At 43.8% G+C, this 21,078-nt stretch overlaps 3 protein-coding genes, 1 long non-coding RNA gene and 1 pseudogene across 6 annotated transcripts; 4 read left to right on the top strand and 1 right to left on the bottom strand.

The window, feature by feature from the left end:
- Positions 1-1,803: 1,803 nt before the first annotated feature.
- LOC135609702 (calcineurin B-like protein 7) lies at positions 1,804-4,138 on the top strand. Of its 3 annotated transcripts, XM_065103241.1 has the most exons (10): positions 1,804-1,867; positions 1,946-1,991; positions 2,169-2,402; positions 2,559-2,641; positions 2,716-2,775; positions 2,844-2,952; positions 3,055-3,107; positions 3,341-3,421; positions 3,526-3,638; positions 3,885-4,138. In XM_065103241.1, the coding sequence occupies exons 3-10, from the start codon at positions 2,216-2,218 to the stop codon at positions 3,958-3,960; spliced, it is 762 nt and encodes a 253-aa protein (XP_064959313.1). In that variant the 5' UTR covers positions 1,804-1,867; positions 1,946-1,991; positions 2,169-2,215; the 3' UTR covers positions 3,961-4,138. The 3 variants fall into 3 exon arrangements, with proteins under 3 accessions (XP_064959313.1, XP_064959315.1, XP_064959314.1); XM_065103243.1 differs by having other exon boundaries at positions 1,806-1,991; XM_065103242.1 differs by having other exon boundaries at positions 1,806-2,402.
- Positions 4,139-4,611: 473 nt separating this feature from the next.
- On the top strand, positions 4,612-7,805 carry LOC135609706 (wax ester synthase/diacylglycerol acyltransferase 11-like; annotated as a pseudogene).
- A 5,280-nt stretch (positions 7,806-13,085) lies between these two features.
- LOC135609697 (wax ester synthase/diacylglycerol acyltransferase 11-like) lies at positions 13,086-16,552 on the top strand. The gene is made up of 7 exons (XM_065103228.1): positions 13,086-13,463; positions 14,398-14,997; positions 15,079-15,151; positions 15,232-15,341; positions 15,423-15,635; positions 15,909-16,046; positions 16,165-16,552. Exons 1-7 carry the CDS (start codon positions 13,140-13,142, stop codon positions 16,312-16,314), a joined length of 1,608 nt encoding a protein of 535 aa, XP_064959300.1. The 5' UTR covers positions 13,086-13,139; the 3' UTR covers positions 16,315-16,552.
- A 437-nt stretch (positions 16,553-16,989) lies between these two features.
- LOC135609707 (uncharacterized) lies at positions 16,990-18,035 on the bottom strand. Its single transcript, XR_010485847.1, has 2 exons — positions 17,258-18,035; positions 16,990-17,160 (listed from the first exon to the last, which is right to left on the bottom strand). It is a non-coding gene; the product is annotated as an uncharacterized LOC135609707 (long non-coding RNA).
- A 926-nt stretch (positions 18,036-18,961) lies between these two features.
- LOC135609696 (aspartic proteinase NANA, chloroplast-like) lies at positions 18,962-21,078 on the top strand. The gene is made up of 2 exons (XM_065103226.1): positions 18,962-19,654; positions 20,134-21,078. The coding sequence occupies exons 1-2, from the start codon at positions 19,068-19,070 to the stop codon at positions 20,963-20,965; spliced, it is 1,419 nt and encodes a 472-aa protein (XP_064959298.1). The 5' UTR covers positions 18,962-19,067; the 3' UTR covers positions 20,966-21,078.

The following is a 21,078-nucleotide window of genomic DNA, read 5'->3' as shown; positions in this document are numbered from 1 at the left end:
TAAATAAAAAATAAAAAATATACCTAAATTAGATATTTGATTATAGTTACAATTTCTAATATGGTGCATTGTATTACCCTTTGGTGATTTCATGTCATAATAAATTTTTTGATTGTATTTATGGATAGTTTTTTCTTACTCGAGTCTTCTCACTATACTCAAATATAGGTATGACCCGAGCCTGATTAGTTAATTAACTTATTAACTTTATTTAGTTTAAATCATTGACCAAAATATTTAGATAGAAACTAACAATAATATATTCTTATAAATTAATCTTAAATTTATTCATACGATGTAAAACTATATATATATATATATATATATATATATATATATATATATATATATATATATATGTTATGATAAAGAAATGAGTCTCGTTCATACTCATTTTTCATTTGAATTTGTATCAAATACTTAATTATTATTTAGATATTAAATCTAAACATCCGAGTGGATTTTATAAGCGCTTATAAAGATATGGAGACCTTTGAAAATAACCTAAGCTTTTGGAATTATGAGTGAAGAGCATCTATAGCTTTCCATCTCCCTTTTCTTTTCTTTTCTTTTTTTCTAAGAGACGTAGCTTTTGTGTCACGGAGGAATGAGAACATATACCTAATACAATTTGTAAAACTCTCATGATATGCCCATATGATTCTCCCACAAAAAGCATACGGAATGTTGAAACACGAGAGGAATTGGACATGGACAATTATTAATTTAGGGTTCAAAATCTTATTGGTATAACTATTTGTTTGATATGACTCACTTCTATCAATTCATTTAATTAGTAAATACTCTATTAAATTATTGTAAAATTCTATTTATTCCCATGTGATGGGGCACAAATTATAAATTCTCTGTTGAGTAGATGTGGGATATATTCCATCTAAAGTGATCTTTTCGTGCAAGTAATGCATGTGATCTTCTAAGCACCACATATCAGCATATAAATTATCAGTCACATCCAATCAAGAATGATGCACTAATTACCTCTACAATATTTTTCTAATAATGCAAGAAGTCTTTTGATTATTTGTACATATTTCTTCTTTCATGGAATCATATTTTCAAAATTAATAATGGAAATCTGACGCCAACTTCAATAATGCTAATCGGTGGATACTAAAAATTCAGTGAATTCATGTGTAATCATCTAACCAATTTAGACTAAAAAAGTTTAATGTACAATCACAATTTTGATTTCTACTTTATGCAAAGGGTAAATAATAAAGACGAATTTTGAACTAATATTATGATACATAAATTAATATTTCGACAAGGAACAAGTTTATAGAGCTCTTATGTATGAAATAATTTGAAATCATTTAAGTACTAGTGGCCATGCTCTTATACATCAATTTAAGTCGTACCTATCTAATCTCGCCATAATACTAAGAGCATCATTCTTCTCCCATTTCATACTCGTTAGGTGAAATCACTTTTGTTGGTCGCCATGTTACAAAATAAATACTTTATGTTAAATAACTAATTAAATTTATTTATTTTTATTAAATTAAAATTTATTTTTATAAATACATATTGAGTTTGAAGGTTTTGATAAGAATAAAGATATCTAAAAGGGATGGAACATAATATTCTTTGAGCAATATAAAAAGGGGATAGTAGTTGAGTGAGGATAATTTAAGAGACACCATTGATCGCATTTGATTTTCTCCATCGATTTCTCTTTTGATTTTCGGTTTTTCTCCGTACCTCTCTAATACTTCCATTACCTTTTAAAAAGAGTGCTATATATATATATATATATATATATATATCAAAGATGCTCGGTGGCCTAAAACTGCTCGGAGGCGCAGAGGAGAAGGGAGAGGCGAAGGAGAGAGAGCGAGGGGTCGGCGTAAGTGGAATCAAGGTCTCAATCTTTCTCGACGGTGTTCTTCGTACCTATTCTCATATCCACCTTCGTTTCGTTCAGATGAGGAATTGATCACAAGATTTTCTTGTTCTGCGATCTTCGTCACGTACGTCGCCGCTTCCTTTGGCTTTCACCCCCCTCACTCCGATGGATGAAACCCTGATTCTTTTTGTTGCGTTTGCATCAAGAACTAGTCTTTTTCTTTCACAGGCTTTTGTGTTCTTGTTCGAAGTTAAATCAAGCTTTGTTATTCCATGACCCGTATCATATGTGCCTTCATTAGATCACAGAGTCCATGTGGTCGTCTTCCTCGTTGCATGCAGCGCACACATGATTCTTCCTTTCAGGCGTGCAGTACCTGCTCAACCTGCAACTCGGCTACTGAAGACCGGTGCCTTTTCGCATCCTGGCTTTTGCTGGCTAGCTTTACTCATGGGGGGCTGTGTTCCTTCGAGATGTACGGAGAAGCACACACTCGCACATGGAGATCTGATTCTTCTTGCTTCTGAAACATCTTGTCAGTACCTAATACTTCTTGCTCGGACAGATTCCCTTCGTTTTGGTTCCAACCACTATGATGCTCCGGCAATTGGTTTCATTTCAGTGAAAAACGCCACCCTTTTCTCATATGTATGCGTCTATGATTTATGAACGTACTTAACATTCTTCACAGTTACGGTGACCGAAATAGCAGCATTGTATGAGCTGTTTAAGAAGTTGAGCTGTTTGATCATTAAAGACAGGCTAATTCACAGGGTATCAAACGCTTTGGGTTGAGTTCTTCTTATCTTAATATTTCTGTAGAGTTTCTGAACACTCTCTTTCATCAGGAAGAGTTCCAACTCGCTTTGTTCAGGAACAGAAACAAGCAGAATGTCTTTGCAGACAGGGTTAGACTTGTGTATTTGCCTGCTACGTTTCTAAACTTGATTACAAAGTGTTGAGAATCTCTCTGCAGATATTTGACTTGTTTGATGCCAATCACAATGGGGTGATTGACTTTGGCGAGTTTGTGAGGTCACTCAGCATCTTTCACCCAAATGCTCCAAAAGAAGAGAAGATTGCATGTACAGATCTCATCGGCTACGCTCATCCTCAATGTTTTAATTTAAGTTGTATGGCTGCATGTAAAGAAGTACTGCACACATGAACTTTTCTTTCCTGTGCAGTTGCGTTTAGATTGTATGATCTAAGGAGTACTGGCTACATCGAACGCGAGGAGGTGAATGCCATTACTATTATTATTTTCTATGGATTTGGTTGTATCATGTCATATACATGATTTAACCTAATACAGGCCATGCATGAAGTTATCGTTTCAGCTTTGTATCTTTGCCATGCATGCCTTTACACTACTGATTCATGGTGTAATTAAGTAGTTTATTCCCAGCAGTGCTATGCTTTGGATATCATCTAACAAAGAGTGTTCTTGTCATTCCTTACAAACTCTAACAGTTGAGGGAGATGGTGGTAGCTCTTTTGGATGAATCAGATCTGTCTCTCTCGGATGATATTATTGAAACAATTGTTGATAAGGTGAGTGAAATATTGAGTCATCCTCACATGGTTTATGCATTTGTATCTTCCAAAAATTTGAAGTCTAATAATCTTTTCTTTCTTTCTATTCTTTGCACTATCAGACTTTTGCTCAAGCAGATTCAAAAAGTGATGGGAAGATAGACACAGATGAGTGGAAGGACTTTGTTCAACTAAACCCTTCGTTGCTAAGAAGCATGACTCTTCCATACTTGAAGTGAGTCTTCTCTCAGCCATTACTCTCAATATGCTTTTTCTTTTCTTTTATTTACCTCTCTAGAATTAGCATAAATCATCAGAGTATGCTTCTTGTTGGAAATATTCATGTGTGTCTTAAAGGTGGAATTATAGCTGTATATTCTTTTTGACAGCATCATGCTTGCAAAGTTGAGTAGCTGTCATCAGCACGTATAAGGCTGTTTCCAGCTTTTTAAGATACACTCATATGGTCTTAATTTCTCAGGGATTTAACCACGTCCTTTCCCAGTTTTGTCATGAACTCGGAAACGGATGATGAAGGCATGACCTCAAATAGTTGAGACGGCTCACATTGTGCATGCTAAGGCCAATGACTCCAGCTGACATACTGCACTGCCAAATGCAAGTTATACAATACATGAAGCATCAGATACCACCATGAAGCTCGTGTATTTTTGTTTCCACTGCACAAACAATGCTGTTGTATAATTATCGTATATGTTAGAAAATATTTGTGTAATAGAGATTAAAAAAACAAAAGAATAGTCTCAAGAATTTAAAGAATAAACATCATTATGTTTCTAGATTAAATTGATATCTAACCCTAAATAGTTTGATGCAGACTCTTGATTTATGGATTTTAATATGGTATCTTACAAAGTGTGCACAGTGTGCTTTTTATTAGAATATTTTTGAGAAAATATAAAAAAAAGATTTCCATTTTAGAAAGGATAAAATAAAAAAGGAATTTTCTCTTTAGAAAAGAGGAAAAGACCCCTTCAATTAGACCGAGCGGTGAACAACGATTAGACCGTTCGCCCACGAGGAATCCGGAAGCGTGGTATGTATGACCCTTACATTTGAAACGTTAGCTTTCCTACCCGGTTTTGTCTCACGGCATGAATTCATTAGTGCCGACTGTGGGTCCTACTGGGACCCGTTGGAAACCGTCACCACTGCCTCCTATTACAACGTGGGTGAGACCGGTGGAAATTAAATGGGTGACCGGTTAAGGATAGATATCCTTCTCGAATGCCAAGCTGGGAAAGACTTCGTTGGCAGCTTCTTCACTTCAACGCACTGTTCTCCGCGACTGCTAGTCCATGGATCCGAACTCCAAGGACGGGACGGTGCTCAGGAAGAGGCCTCTCTCGATAAGGACCGGGAGAAAGAGCGGGGCGCATGGATCTGCGGAGGAGGAGGCAGGAGGAGCGTTGAACAGCAAGATAATGGTGGTGGAGGACGAGCCGGTGAGCCCGTTGACGCTGCTGTTCCACCTGCCGTGCCTCGACTGCGAAGCCCTTGGACGTCTACGTCGTCAAGTCCAACTTGGAGGCCACGCTCGTCCGCCACCCCCGCTTCTCCAGCATGCCGGTATGCTCAGCCACATTAAAAGCACGTTTGTGCGCGTCAGGATTTGTTCGCCTTTTTAAGGTCTGGGAAGTGTGTGTATTCTCGAAAGGGCATACTTTGAGAGATTATGCTGCACTTCTTTTTCTTCACCTTTTCCTTCTTCATTTATGACCCTATAATAATCTCTGCAACTCCAATGGAAGAAGTCGGGTGTTGGGACCATGATGTATGTCTCCAGATGTTCGGGCAATAGGGATTTCTTTTCCTTTTCTTAGCTCCTTTCTGGTCGCTTCACGGATCGTTTACTTTAGATGCTACGCACCCTACTATTCTAACACGATATGAATTGATTTTCTAGAATATTTTATCCGATATCTAATATTCTCCACTTCAGCTATGCTAGTTGTCTTGCCAGTTCCAATGGCATATACATCCCACTGGAGAAAAGTAGACCCACCATTGATGATCTCCAGATTCATTCCAAGTCATTCGATCCCAAGAAGTCATGTGTATTTATTCCAACAAAATGGGATGTCATGTGGATTCTCTTCTTCAATGTTCTAGCACATGCAGAGCTCTATCACGAACAAATATCATCATGTTATGTCTGCAAGAAGCCATATAAGTCAATGGAGATATTGTAGCTCCTACTTGTTACTTTGCAACTCGGTCAGTAGCAGATGAGGTCAACAGTTGATAGTCTGGATTGATCATACCGAGTACTACTAGGATAACGCTTGCGTCTAGGCTTCGTTTAGACGGGTGTGGCCGAAACGCAAGGGAAGTGAGGCGCAGACGTGATGAGGTTTGTTTTCTTCTTTTCCTTTGTTTCGTCTTCACATTAGCTTCCATGATAGGCACGGAAAGAAATATGCCATGGAGAATAGGAAGATAAGTAAGGTGAAGTGACAACACGACTTCTGTAGCGCAAACAGACAATGGAATGTTGGCCGTGAATATGAACGACTGGTTTAACCATTCACTGAGAGAAAAGTCAACCCCACATGTCATTGACGAGGCAGGAGGGAAGAAGGCGAAATGGGTGCGGACCGAGGTGGTGGTGGAGAACGACATCGTGATCCCGAACCTGGAGGACGCAGGCCGCACCACCACCTCCCCGGACCAGCTGGTGGAGGACTACGTATCCTCCATCACTTGCAACCCCATGGACCACTCCCGCCCCGTCTGGGACCTCCACATCCTCAACATCCCCACCTCCGACGCCGCCGCCGTCGCAGTGCTCCGCCTCCACCACTCCCTCGGCGACGGCACCTCCCTCATGTTCCTCTTCCTCGCCTGCACCCGCAAGGCCTCCGACCCCGACTCCCTTCCCACAATCCCCAAACACTACCTCCGGCGGCCGCCCGCCTCCAAGAGGTTCCATGCGGGTGCTTTTACGGGCCTCTTGTGGCTGTCGACATCAAGGACGTCAAGAACGCCATGCATTGCGTAGGCCTTTCTCCGTTTCCTGCCGCTCGTTAATATAGCCCGTCGATGTCTAACGTGAACTAACGCTTCACATGTTGTTGCAGACGGTAAACGATGTCTTGGTGGGAGTCACATCTGCGGGGTTGTCTCGTTCCCTTAGCAGGAGATATGTAAGGACCTGTCTGTAGGACTGTAACAAAGGGTTTCCTGCATGCACTACTGATGTCTTAGCTGGTCTGTCGTCACAAGAACAATAACTCTGACTCTTAGGTCACACTGACGACGATGATAGCGAGAAGAATCAGCTCCCGTCAAACATTCGACTCCGTTCAACGCTGCTCGTTAACATTAGACCGATACCCGGAATCCATGTAAATCAACCTCCTCTGTTCTTAAGGTTTTCGGATCTATTTCTTCTAGTTTTGGATATCGACGAGTTTTTCCTGTCACTGTTAGGCTTTGGCTGAGCTGACGGAGGGCAGAGATGGTGAAACCAAGTGGGGGAATTTTATTGGTTACATCATCCTACCCTTCTCAATCATGAGGTGCAAGAAACCCCTGGACTACATTCGCAGAGCCAAAGCGATTGCAGAGAGAAAGAAGAACTCCCTGGGGGCCATCTTCACGTACAAAGGTGCAGAGTTCATCGTCAAATGTTTCGGCATCAAGGTATTCATGGCCTTCTAATGCATTATGGAAAAGCAGAAGAAAGATTACGGCTTACGCCTTATTTTGTATGAATAAACTGAGGACTTCCTTCAAAAGCTTTCCATAGCTGCAAGTCTTCAGTATTCTTCGAGTCAAAGTTTTCTCATGGTTCTCTTACTCGTGAAATCAACAGGCACCAGCCGCATTGTGCCACAGAGTGCTGTCGAACACGACGTTGTCAATCTCAAACATGATCTGGCCTGTCGAAGAGATTGTGTTCTATGACCATCCACTCGTCAAGTGTATTTGGGCATCCACAAGTTACAGCCCATATTCAACCCAAGGTAAGCTTTATCGACCCACAGCTCATTCTCTTTTTACATAATCCTAATTTATATTAGGACGGTGTGGTAGCTATAAAAAGAGATAGAAAAAGACATCAAAGAGATAGTTTTTGGCAGCCACGAGATTCCAAAGAAAAGGAGGAGAACAAGACAGAAAAGAAAGAGAAAGAAAGGGAAGAAAACAAGGAGGAGAACAAGACAGAAAAGAAAGAGAAAGAAAGGGAAGAAAACAAGGACAACACAGAGAGACTGTTCTCAATCATCTAGCAGTGCTTTCATCTCAGATTAGATCAGATCTATAGTAGATTCTTACTATGATTACTTGGGGAGAATCAGGGAGGATTTAGATATTGTGCACAGTGACGTGATCATCGTATCTCAGTTATTCTCTTGTAATTGTTGCTAGGGTTTTGGGCAAGAGATTGAGATTTGTATATTCATTATTATTATAGTGGATTATCTCTAGTTTGTGGTTTTTACCCTTCATATTGAAAGGATTTTCCATGTATATCTTGGTATTCTATTTGATTGTGGTTCCATTTAATTCCGCTACATGTTATGGCCTGCTAGTATTTGTTCATATACAAAAATTATTTCTCATTATATCTCATCAACTGGTATCAAAACTTTGGTTTTGGTGATTTAATTTTATATTTGAATATGGAGGCCAGTAATGTTTCTTGTATGATTAGTTTAAATGGAAACAATTGGATGATATGAAAACCAAGAATGGAAGATCTCTTGTATTGAAAAGATTTGTATAGATCTTTGCATGGGGATAGTGCAAAACCCACAACTATGACAGATGATGAGTGAAAGAGGTTAGATCGAAAAACAGTTGGGTTTATTCGACAATGACTTGATGATAATGTCTTTCACCATGTTTTTATTAAAAGTTCTGCATATTCTTTTGGAAAAAATTGGAAGGTTTCTATGAAAAAAAAACTGTTGGTAACAAAGCTTTTTTTATTAGAAAACTTGTGAACCTAAAATATAGAGAGTGTGCTTCTATTGTTGAGCATTTGAATGAAATGCAAAGTATTACTAACCAGTTATCTTCTATAAAAATGTCTCTTGATGATGAGTTGCAGGCGTTGTTACTTCTCAGTTCATTACCAGAAAGTTAGGAGACACTAGTAGTTTCCCTCAGTAATTCTACGTCAGATGGTGTTGTCACCATGAGTCAAGTAACAAGTAGTTTGTTGAATGAGGAGTTGAGAAGAAAGAATCAAGCAACATCTAAGAATGATTCATAGACACTTATCTCAGAGAACAGAGAACAGAGGAAGATCAAAGTCTAGAAGCAGTTCACACATGGGTAGGAGCAAGTCAAGATCAAGAAAAGATATTGTTTGTTATAACTGTGGTGAGAAAGGGCATTATAAGAACCAATGTAAATAACCTAAGAAGAGAAAGAAAAAGGGAAAAGAAATGGAGTATACAGATTCAAAAGATAATATCACAACTACAGTACAGGGTGGTGATTATTTGATTTTGTCTCCTTTTGATGATATTTTTTTTGTGTGTGTATTAGGATCTTGAGTGGGTGATTGACACAGGTGCTTCTTATCATGCAACACTACGGAGGGAGTTTTTTGCTATATACAGGTCTGAAAATTTTGGTATTGTCAAGATGAGCAATTATGACACAGTAGACATCATTGGCATGAGTGATATCCATTTAAAGACCAACTTTGATTATAAATTGGTGCTTAAGGATGTGAGACATGTGGTTGACTTGAGACTGAATTTAATTTAAGTTAGAAGACTAGATGATGAAGATTATGATAGTAGATTTCATAGAGGGTAATGGAAGCTCAGTAAGGGTTCTCTTATTATAGCTAATGGAAAGAAATATCATACTTTATACAAGTTGCAGGCTAAAGATTGTGTGAGTAGTTAAATGCTACAGAGAAAGACTTCAGTATGAAGTTGTGGCATAGGTGACTGGGACACATGAGCAAGAAGGGATTGCAAGCTCTTTCCAAGAGAGAGGTATTACCATATCTCAGACGTATACATTTAAACTCTTGTATTGATTGTTTGGTTGATAAACAACACAGAGTTTCATTTGCTAGTCCTGCTTTATCTAGAAAAATGCATGCCTTAGACTGTGTTTATACAGATGTATATAGTCATTTGAGGACAAAAACTCCTGGTGGATCTGTTGATGTTCCTAGTATAAGTGATGCACTTTATTTTATCACTTTTATAGATGATTTTTCTTGAAAAGTTTGGGTCTATGTTTTGAAGACCAAAGATCAAGTTATTAATGTCTTTAAAGAATTTCATGGGAGATAGAAAGACAATTGAAATACATAAGATCATATAATGATGATGAGTATATAGGATTGTTTAATGATTATTGCAGGTCACATGAGATCCAACATAAGCTGACAATTCCTAGTACACCACAACATAATGCTATTATAGAGAGGATGAATCGCACCATCATGAAAAAGATCATATGTATGTTTTCACAGGCCAAGCTACCCAAAAGGTATTGGGATGAGGCTCTGAGGACTACAGTTGATGTGATCAACTTATCATCATGTACAACCCTAGATGATGATGTTGCAGAGCATGTATGGTCAGGGAAAGATGTTTCCTATATGTATTTGAGAGTGTTTGGTTGTTGTGCATTTGCACATATTCCAAACAATGAGAGGTCCAAGCTGGATGACAAGACTAAAGAATGTATTTTTCTTGATTACTCACATGATCAGTTTGGTTACAAGCTTTGAGATCCAGAAAAGTAGAGAGTATTCAGAAGCAGAGATGTAGTCTTCTTTGAAGATCAAACCTTTGAAGATTTGAAGAAGAAGATACCGACCAAGACTTCTATAGAAGGATTAGTAGATTGTGACCCAGTTACTCTTCTAGTATATTAGGGTGATGGGAGAGATGTGCAAGAAAATAATGTAGAGCCTGATGTTGATCTACCTGTAGGACATGTTGAGCAAGAAGAAGTTAGAGAGCAACTTTCCACAGAACCCCAGTTAAGAAGATCTTCTAGACAACGTCAACCTTCCAGAAGATACTTTTCAGGTTGAAGACTCAAGAATATTGTTCTCAACCAAAGTACAAAGCTAGATTGGTTGTGAAAGACTTTGGTCAAAAGAAATGTATTGACTTTGAAAATATATTTTTCTTATGTTGTTAAAATGTCTTCTATTTGTGTTGCTCTTGGTATTGCTGCTAGCCGGGACTTGGAGGTTGAGCAGTTAGATATGAAGACAGCTTTCCTTCATGGTGATTTGGAGGAGAAAATTTATATGGAGCAACCAGAAGACTTCAAAGTCAAAGGTAAAGGGAACTTTATCTGTAAGTTGAAGAAGAGCTTGTATGGGCTAAAGCAAGCTCCAAGAGAGTGGTACAGAAAGTTTGATTAATTTATGATAGAAAATGGATATAAAAGAATGGCTTCAAATCATTTTGTATACATCAAATGGTTTGGTGAGAATTTTATTATTATTTTACTTTATGTTGATGATATGCTTATTCTTAGGAAAGATATATTTAAAATTGACAGGTTGAAGAAGGAACTAAGTGAGTCCTTTGTAATGAAGGACATGGGGCTAGCAAAGCAAATACTGGGCATGCAGATTTTTCGTGATAGAAAAACTAAGAAGATTTGGTTGTCATAGGAGAAATACATCAAGAATGTATTGGAAAGGTTCAGTACGAGCAATACAAAGCCAGTTAGTTCTCCTCTTACAAGTCACTTTAAATTGTGCTCAGAACAGAGTCCATCAAGTGATGAGGAGAAGGAGAAAATACAAAAGGTTTCTTATGCTTCAGTAGTTGAAAGTTTAATGTATGCAATGGTATGTATGAGGTCGGATATTACATATGCAGTTGGTGTTACTAGTATATTTTTTACAAATCCGGGCAAAGAGCACTGGGCAACAGTGAAGTGGATTTTTAGATATCTTAGAGGGAGCTCTAAGGTTTGTTTAAGCTTCGGAGGTAGACCACTTGTGTTGACAAGCTACACGGATGCAGATATGACAAGAGATATAGTTACAAGGAAGTCCACTTCAGGTTATGTACTTACTTTTGTAGGGGGAGCTGTGTCATGGCAATCTAGGTTGCAAAGGTGCATTGCTCTCTCCACCAAATATATTGTTGCTACAGAGGTATGCAAAGAAATGTTATGGATGAAATTTTTTTTATAAGAATTAGGGCTAAAACAGAAAAATTATGTGATGCATTGTGACAATCAGAGTGCCATCCATTTATGTAAGAACCTAATGTTTCATTCTAAGTCAAACCATATAGATGTCAGATACCACTAGATTCGAATTGTATTTGAAGAAAAGCAGTTGCAGCTTTAGAAAATTCACACAGATAATAATGGAGCAGACATATTGATAAAGACCTTATCAAAAGAAAGACAGGAGATATATCGACATCTAGTCGACATGACTTCACATTGAGGAGTCATGGGATAGCCCTTGTGGGCTGAAGGGGAGGTTATTGGGTTGACAACCCATATTCAGCCCAAGGTGGTCTTTATTAGCCAACAACTCACCCCCTCTTAACCTAACCCTAATTTATATTAGGGGGTGTGGTGGCTATAAAAAGAGGCAGAAAAAGGTAGTAAATAGATAGTTTTTGACAGCCACGGGATTTCAAAGAAAAGGAGGAGAACAATGCAGAAAAGAAAAAGAAAGAAAGGGAAGAAGATAAGGACAATACAGAGAGACTGTTCTCAATCATCTAGCAGTGCTTTTATCTCAAGTTAGATCAGATCTACAGTAGATTCTTACTGTGATTACTTGGGAAGAATTATGAAGGATTTAGATATTATGCATAGTGACATGATCCTTGTATCACAGTTATTCTCTTATGATTATTGCTAAGGTTTTGGACAAGAGATTGAGATTTGTATATTCATTATTATTATAGTGAATTATCTCTAGTTTGCCATGTAGTTTTTACCCTTCACGTTGAAGGGGTTTTTCACGTATATCTTAGTGTTTTATTTGATTGTGGTTCCATTAATTCTGTTGTATATTATGACCAGCTACTATTTATTCATATACAAAAATTATTTCTTATTATATCCCATCAGTCTCGTACAACATTTCATTTCATAATTAGGTATTCGTCAGCAAATATCTGATTGCTTTGGCTGGGAATTCTACAGGTTCTCAAGGTTCATTTCTAGAGTTATGTGAACACGATGAAGATAGCTAGAGTTATGTGAACACGATGAAGATAGCTCTGACAGTGGATGAACCGGTGATACTGGATCCTTACTTCTGGATGGTCTCGCGAAATCCCTCCGACTCATCAAGACGATCATTCAATGCATGGGATGAATCTTCACCTACGGTGGCTAAAGAAAATGAGACAATCGAGGCATATGAATAAATATAAATAAATATATTCCGAATTATCATGTTGTAATTCTTAGTTGGATATAAATTTATCCACCTGTGAATTTGACTCTTTCTTGCTACCACATTTATAACGGTTAGGAGACCGTGGTAACAGTTACATGAACCTTCAAAACCATGGTGTGTCAAGCGAATGACATCCGGCGACGTGCCATGTTGTGGCCCGTACGATGTACGGAAGTAGCAGCAAATCCGCCGTTCCTCAGCTCCCGACTGTCTTATTGGCCTTTTCCTTCGGTCAACGCCAAAGCTAGATAAATGAGTGCCGCACGAAGCAGGTCAGAGGCCTGGCGTCGACCGTCTTCCCAGATCCCCTCTGCCTCCTCTCTCATCGAATCGTTCATGGACTCCAAGGATGGAGCAGCGCCCAGGATGAGGCATCTGTCGATAAGAACGGCTAGACAGAGTGACCCGGCCGATGGATCTGCCGGGGAGGAGGTGGTGGAGGGAGGAAGGGGAGGAGCAGTGAAAGAAGGAAGGCGTCTTGAGGGAGAGAGAAGGGGGGAGGAGGAACCAGTGAGCCCGGGCGGACGGCTGTTCCACCAGCGAGGCTTCGACTGCTATATCGTGGCGATCATGGGGTACGCGAAGCCCATCGACGTCGGCGTCGTGAAGTCCGGCTTGGAGAAGACCCTCGTCCGCCACCCCCGGTTCTGCAGTATTCCGGTAAGCGTACCTCCCTCCCTCTAGGAACAGGCCATCTATTTCCTCGTGCAAGAAGCACGATAGATGTAAACGTTATCTACCATGACCAATAGGCTTACCGCCGTGCTTCTGATGACATCTCGACGCTTCCGGTGTGTGAGACCCAAAAATGACAAGATTTAATGGTCTGGATTTTATGTTATTCGCCGTTGTGTGTGTGCGGCTCACCTGTCTGAATCTATTCCTCGAGCAGGCTTTGTTGATGAACAATTAGTTGTCCCGAGAGCACCATATACTTAATTAGAACAGATGTAACGTAGCCAACTAACGTTGTGCAGACAGAAAATATCAATCGACTTGAAAGCAACTTAATTTAATTGCATATCTTTCGGACGGCTTTTCCCGCAATCTTTCGTTAATGTTTTGATTGAATGGATTCGGCAACTTTTATGCTGTTTAAAAGAGGTATTATTCCACAATCCTCGCGATGGCCACACTTTGACTCTCCAATGGCCTGCTTTGTCCGATACGTTCGGTGAGGCAGAGCGGATAAACGGAACACTGCTCCTCCGTCGAACGGCACGCACGCCTCGAGCGTTTGGCCTTCCGGCAAGCCACGGAGTCAGAGTTTCTCGATGGACGACTTCGTCACTTGCTTTGCTTTGGTTGGTGGCCGTCCCTCTGGAAGACCAAAGCAGATCGCTGTAGGACAAAGCATCTGATTTATTTGCGCGCATAGATTGACCAAACTTTTCTTTGGCTGGCGCATCGAGTCGTTGACCGGATTTTTCATGTCAAAGCACGCGTGGATTTGATGCACATTGTTTTCTATTCACTCATCTGTCAGTGTCCAGGAGAGTCGTTTTGCCATCCGCTCGCTTAATTGGAATTGAGAAGATCTCTATGTATCTGCTTGAGATCAGACAGTGCTAAAAGTCAACTCTGAAACGTACAGGTGGTTTTGGACGAGACCGGAGGGACGAAGTCAACATGGGTGCCGGCGAAGGTGGTGGTGGACGACCACATCGTGATCCCGGACCTGGCGGACCCACGTCGCATCACCACCTCCCCGGACCAGCTAGTGGAGGACTACATCGCCTCCCTCACCTGCATCCCCATGGACCACTCCCGCCCCCTATGGGAGCTCCACGTCCTCAACTTCCCCACCTCCGACGCTGCCGCCGTCGCAGTGCTCCGCCTTCACCACTCCCTCGGCGACGGCGTCTCCCTCATGTCCCTCCTCCTCGCCTGCACCCGCAAGTCCTCCCACCCCGACTCCCTCCCCACCGTCCCCAGCCACTACTCCCGCAGGCCACCCGCTCCCAAGAGGCTTCATGCGCGTGTTTTCACGCTCCTCCTGTGGCTCTGGGCCTTTCTGATCCTGACGTGGAACACGCTCGTCGACGTCGTCTGCTTCACGGCTACGTCCATCTTCTTGAAGGACACCCCGACGCCGCTCATGGGGTCCCAGGGCGTGGAGCAGCGTCCCAAACGGATCGTGCACCGGTCGGTGAGCCTCGATGACATCAAGGACGTTAAGAACGCCATGCATTGCGTAGGCTCTTCTCCTTTCTGCCTATCATTAATTGAGGACGCTGTTGTCTAGCACGAGCTAACACTTCAGAGTGCGTTGCAGACAATAAACGATGTACTGGTGGGTGTCACATCCGCGGGGTTGTCTCGTTACCTTAGTAGGAGACAAGAGCAGAGTAAGCTATTTATGTCTGCAGCAAAGATATCCTCTTAGGCTGTTTTGTTTCTTACATAGAAGTTACTCTCTGATGCCTAGATTCCAATGACGATGATAAGAACAAGAAGAAGAAGAAGAAGGAACTCCCATCGAACTTACGTCTCAGATCAACCCTGCTCGTTAACATCAGGCCGGCTCCGGGGATCCATGTATGCATGCATCTCTCTCCGCATAAGATTTTTGGAGCCACTGCTTCTATCTATGTTAATGACTGAGTTGACTATAATCAGGCTTTGGCTGAGCTGATGGAGGGCAGGGATGATGGCACCAAGTGGGGGAATTTGATTGGTTACATCATCCTTCCCTTCGAAATCTTCAACCATAAGGACCCTTTGGATTACGTTCGCAGAGGGAAGGCGATTGCGGACAGGAAGAAGAACTCATTGGAAGCCATCTTCACGTATAAAAGTGCAGAGCTCGTTGTCAAATGTTTGGGCATCAAGGTAATCGCTTTCCTATAGTCTTTGGAAATGCATATTACTTCAAAGGAAAGCAGATGCTATCAAAACGTAGTTGAACTATCCACATCCTAACTTAATTAGATTCCTCAAAGGATTCTGCCAAGATCGATTGATCACCTCCGGAAACTGTTGATTAGTCGTGATGCCACACACACACACACATCAGGCTCCTGAGAGACCACCTAAACAGCATCATTCTTCATGAAAACAACATGGCTATTCTTGTGATTACTGTCGTGTTTGTGTATGTTACAGGCAGCAGCTAAGCTGTGTCATAGAATGCTCACCCACACGACGTTGTCATTCTCAAACATGGTCGGGCCGGTTGAGGAAATCGAATTTTTCGGTCACCCACTAGTCTACCTTGCTCCCAGTGCATATGGACATCCACAAGTACGTCCTCGGGATCTCTGGTTCATATTATTACACATGAATTGGTTCTATTTGCTATTTGGTATAGGCTTCAAATGTCTGATTCTTCAGCTGATGTGACTTCTCAACAATGAAACAGGCGCTCACCATTCATTTTCAGAGTTACATGAACACGATGAAGATAGTTCTAGCAGTCGATGACAAGGTGATATCAGACCCTCACCAGCTTCTGGTTGACTTTGCTGAATCCCTAAAGATCATCAGGGAAGCAATTCCAGCCAGATCATAGGAAGACACAAGATCTCGTGCTAATTGATTGGGGCACAGACACCCAAAAGAAGACATGAAGAACTATATATATATTTGTTTTCTCTGAATTATCTGTTTGTAATTTCACCTCTTGTGCGGTGGTGTGAGGGAAGAAATCAAAGACACTGTATGGTCCCGCATCGAAGCCTGGGTGCACGATTCACTTTCCCATGCTTGCACCCCCGATAGCTCCTAAGAAAAGGGTTTCTTCCATGATACTTGCTTGTACTCACCCGACGATATGCTCTATACTCATCGACGATGGCATCGGACTGGCCAATGTCGCATACACCTAAGTACATTCTCCCCGGAAAACACACACACACACCGTACGAGAATGTTGGGGCGCTCATGTAACGATGGATTCGGATACCGGCAAAGATTCACTGTCAAATCCCCAAACAATAGATATGTGAGATCGCAGGATTGCTCTTGCACCAATAGATTTCCAGAACACACATCATGGGGTCGATAAATTAATAGTACTCGTCATTATCCACCGACAACAACAGATGGTTCAACCCACAGCTCGTAGCCAGCAAAGCAGGGTGAATCCTTGGTAGATGCTGTCCGCATCCACTCCATAACCCCAGTGGCAATAAAATCTAAGGATAAAGATGGTGAAGAAACGCAAATCAAGTAGTGAGTCAATGGATTAAGAGTAAAGCCAAATTGATCGTCTTTAATTCATATAAATCGTCAGAATATATACATAGATTACATGCTTCGCCTTAATCAATCAATAATTATCTTCCGCATGGATGAGGAGTTCCCACGATTCCATCCGCGTTCGAAGCCCTTTCACCACCCAGCGATTCCCAAGAAGCTGACACCGTAGTACATGGCAGGCATACACACAAACACCTCATCAGCAGAAAGATCTACACAGGCTTGGAGAAGAGAGGGGTGGAGGAAGGAGATACCTGAGGGGTCGGGCGGTGAGGCGATGGGAGAGGGCGCGGAAGAAGAAGTTGGCGCCGTGGATGAAGACCACCACGCCGGTGCACCCCAGGACGAACAGCTCGAACATCTCCGCGATCACTTTCCTCTCTCTTTCTCTCTCTCTCTCCTCCAGCCCACGGTTTTCGGCGCACGATAAGAGACAAACACGAACGGGCCACCGAAATATTTCTCTGAAGGGGCGGTGATCTTATCAGCTAGGGTGGGAAGTCGGGCACGTTTATTGTTTCTTGTTGCGTCCTTACCAAACTGCTTACCTTCAGAAGAAGCGAAGTTTATCGGGTGTGCCCCACGTGGGACCCTTGATGCGTTGCCTACCGTGTGTGTGGGTGTAAACCATCGAGGTTGGGGTCATAGGAATAGGTATTGCGTGTGTGAGCGCGTGCATTCGCATGTGTAGGTGGATGGATAAGCAACGACATAATGCACGCTCACCTCCCACGTGCTGGTAGGCCCCACTCGAGACCAACGTCAACAACGCAATGTTGTGGGCGTAGGCAGGAGAGCTCGGATTCGGGTAAGACAGGGGCGTACACGTAATTTTGGTCCCACCAGGCCACCATGACATGCGGCGAGGCGATGACCACCGCCGGAGCCCAACATGATGGCGGGACCCACCCGGCCACCCGCCCGGAAGAGCGTGCTCACCTAAACCCCCGCGAAGCGGGCGCTGCCAGCCGTCCAATCTCCATCGTACGTCTCCTGAGACGCCATCATCCTCTGCCAATCCGACCACCCTTCCCCATGTGGGCGCGCTTCGCCACCATCATTATCATCCTTACCTTCTGCCCTCCAGCTGTCCAACTTGGCCTCTCTTCCTCCTCCTACAGTCAACACCTCCGTGTCCGATCCCCCGCTATACGCACCCCTTCCTTCCCATACCTGCACTCCGTCCTCCACCCCCGCTTGAATCGAAGCTCTAACCCACACTCCATCCGAATTCGCCTCATCGTTATCAACACTGACAGTTCCCCTGTTTTAAGGCATCCCACCGTTGCTTGCGATACAGCGAGATGACAGGCTGCGTGTCAAAAGCACAGTTTCGGTGAGACAGACGAGGCCGCGTTTCTTGCCGCTGCCACACACGGGGGACCGTTGTCACCGTTGCTGTACTTGGTAAAAGGGACATGACCTTGTTGATCGTATTATGCCTATAGTTCATCTTATACTTGTTACCGTTGATGTACTACAAGGATCCTTACTATACCCTCACAATTTCTCCTGTCAAACTATGGAGGCAACAAGATCAGCATCACCCAATAGCATTGGGGGTGCTATTATCACCATTATTACAAACTTAGGAATAACATGATATCATTATTTTCCCCCCCCCACTTTAATTTTCTAATATCAGAGTTGCTAGCTAGCTATCACCAACTGCATCAATTATTATTCCTCTGTCTTCCCTGTGTGTTATGAAGTTCCATAGCCTTCTTCCATGTGCCCAGAGGCTCAATCCTCTATTTTCCAATCATATCAATTAGGACTCCAGCTATTCGTACATTACAGATATTAATCAACCACAAGTTACCACACTATTCTCTCTTCTGATGCCATCAGAGCCCTTACCACGTCAATCACTCTCCCACTCGTTTATCCTTTTGCACGGAGTGAGGAGAACAAAAGACCCAGTGACAGTAGCACACGCAAGTTTCATCACACCATAGCATGCCAATTTTGCCCTGCTGTTATAGGATATAGAGGCTTGTTCGCGGAAGGAAAAGGCTTTGGTCTCGTTCGCTGCCACTGTTAGCCGAAGGCGCTCAGGACCCAATGCCTGCACCACTTCTCCTCCTGCTCCTCCTCGTCCTCTGCTGTAATGTCGCTGCCGCTGCCAAAGCGCACTCAGATTCCCTCCATCTCGAGCTCGTTCGCCGCCCGCCGTCTCCCTCCGCCACCACCCGGCTCGACCTCCTCCGCGAGCTCTACCGCAGCGACCAGCTCCGGCAGCGGATGATCTCCCAGAGCATCGGGCAGCGTCGCCACGGGCGGCGGCCGGTCCAGGCCCCCGCGGCCTCGCAGAACGCCTCTCTGCCGGCGCCGGCGCCGGCGGAGGAGTCGTTCGCGTTGCCGCTCACGTCGGGGGCGTACACGGGCACGGGGCAGTACTTCGTGCGGTTCCTGCTGGGCACGCCGGCGCAGAAGTTCCTGCTGGTGGCGGACACGGGGAGCGACCTGACGTGGGTGAAGTGCCGTCGACCGCGCGCGTGCCGGCGGTGCGGGCGCGGGAGGTTCTTCCGGCCCCAGGCATCGACGACGTACGACCCGATCCGGTGCTCGTCGGACATGTGTAAGTCTGCGCTGCCGTTCGCGCTGGCCACGTGTCCGACACCGGCGAGCCCATGTGCTTACAATTACGGGTAACGTGGCATTGGATCGCATCCCCATCTCCCTACTCATTTTTCGTCCTGCTTTCCGCTAAATTACTAAATATCACTTTCTTTTTATTTCTTTAGCTACATAGTTAACATAAAAAAATCCATATAAAACTTTGCATAAAATTGTTCTACAAGGTAAATTAGATGTAGGCAGCATCGCAGTCTCGACAGGCATAGGCTGTGATTGTATGCTGGGACTGTTTAATGTGGTGTTTGCAAGAGGAATGAACGATCCGAAGATGCCATGGCTTACCCTGTGCTCGTGAGTGCTCACGATGTAACATGATGCTTGGCATTTACGTACGTGCACACATTGATTTCGTCCTGTACTGCATTCCCATTCCTAAATCCCAAAAGCTAATTTATAATCGATTAGTGCATGCCGGTCCATATTGTTTAACGTTTCCCTACGGTAAAATCTTCCTTGGATTCCGTCCAAAGCTTAATTGTAACCGTCGCAGGTACTCCGATGGATCGATGGCGAAGGGGGTATTCGCGCAGGAGTCGGCGACGATAACGCTTTCGAGAGGCGCTCGTCGCAGGAAGCTGGGTGGGCTGGTGGTGGGTTGCACGACCTCATCCGTCGGATCCAGCTTCCGCGCATCGGACGGCGTCCTTGGCCTCGGCTACAGCGCGGTGTCGTTCGCCGCCCGCGCCGCTGCCGGATTCGGCGGCCGCTTCTCCTACTGCCTCGTGGACCATCTCAGCCCCCGGAATGCCTCCAGCCGCCTCACCTTCGGACCCACCCCGGCCCTCTCTCACCCGGCATTGCCGCCCCCTCGCGCCACCGAGCTCGTCCTCGACGCCCGCCTCCAGCCCTTCTACGCCGTCCGCATCGACGGCGTCTCCGTCGACGGCGAGCTACTTCCGATCCCCTCGAGTGTGTGGGATGCCGCCCGCGGCGGTGGCGCCATCCTCGACTCCGGGACGAGCCTGACCGTGCTGGCGGAGCCGGCGTACAGGGCGGTGGCGTCGGCGCTGAGCCGGCGACTGGGCGGGGTCCCGAGTGTGAGCGTGGACCCCTTCGACCACTGCTACAACTGGACGGCGGCGGGGCCGGCGGCGGAAGTGCCGAAGCTGGTGCTGCACCTGGCGGGGACGGCGCGGCTGGAGCCGCCGGCGAAGAGTTACGTGATCGACGTGGCGGAGGGGGTGAAGTGCATCGGCATCACGTCGGCGCCGTGGCCGGGCGTGTCCACCATCGGCAACATCCTGCAGCAGGAGCACGTGTGGGAGTTCGATCTCAAGAATCGACGGCTGAGATTTCGGCGATCCACCTGTCGTTCCATCTGATCATCGTGATGAGGAAGAAGAGGAGGAGGGAGGTTGGACGTCCCTGATTCTTTCTCCAAATTGTATGGCCGATTATTATTATTATTATTATTATCATTATTATTACTTTTTTT

This window comes from Musa acuminata, chromosome BXJ2-4, assembly GCF_036884655.1.
Source record: "Musa acuminata AAA Group cultivar baxijiao chromosome BXJ2-4, Cavendish_Baxijiao_AAA, whole genome shotgun sequence".
Taxonomy (NCBI): Eukaryota; Viridiplantae; Streptophyta; class Magnoliopsida; order Zingiberales; family Musaceae; genus Musa; species Musa acuminata.
Note: the sequence above shows the minus strand (reverse complement) of the source record. Positions and strands in the feature narration are given on the sequence as shown.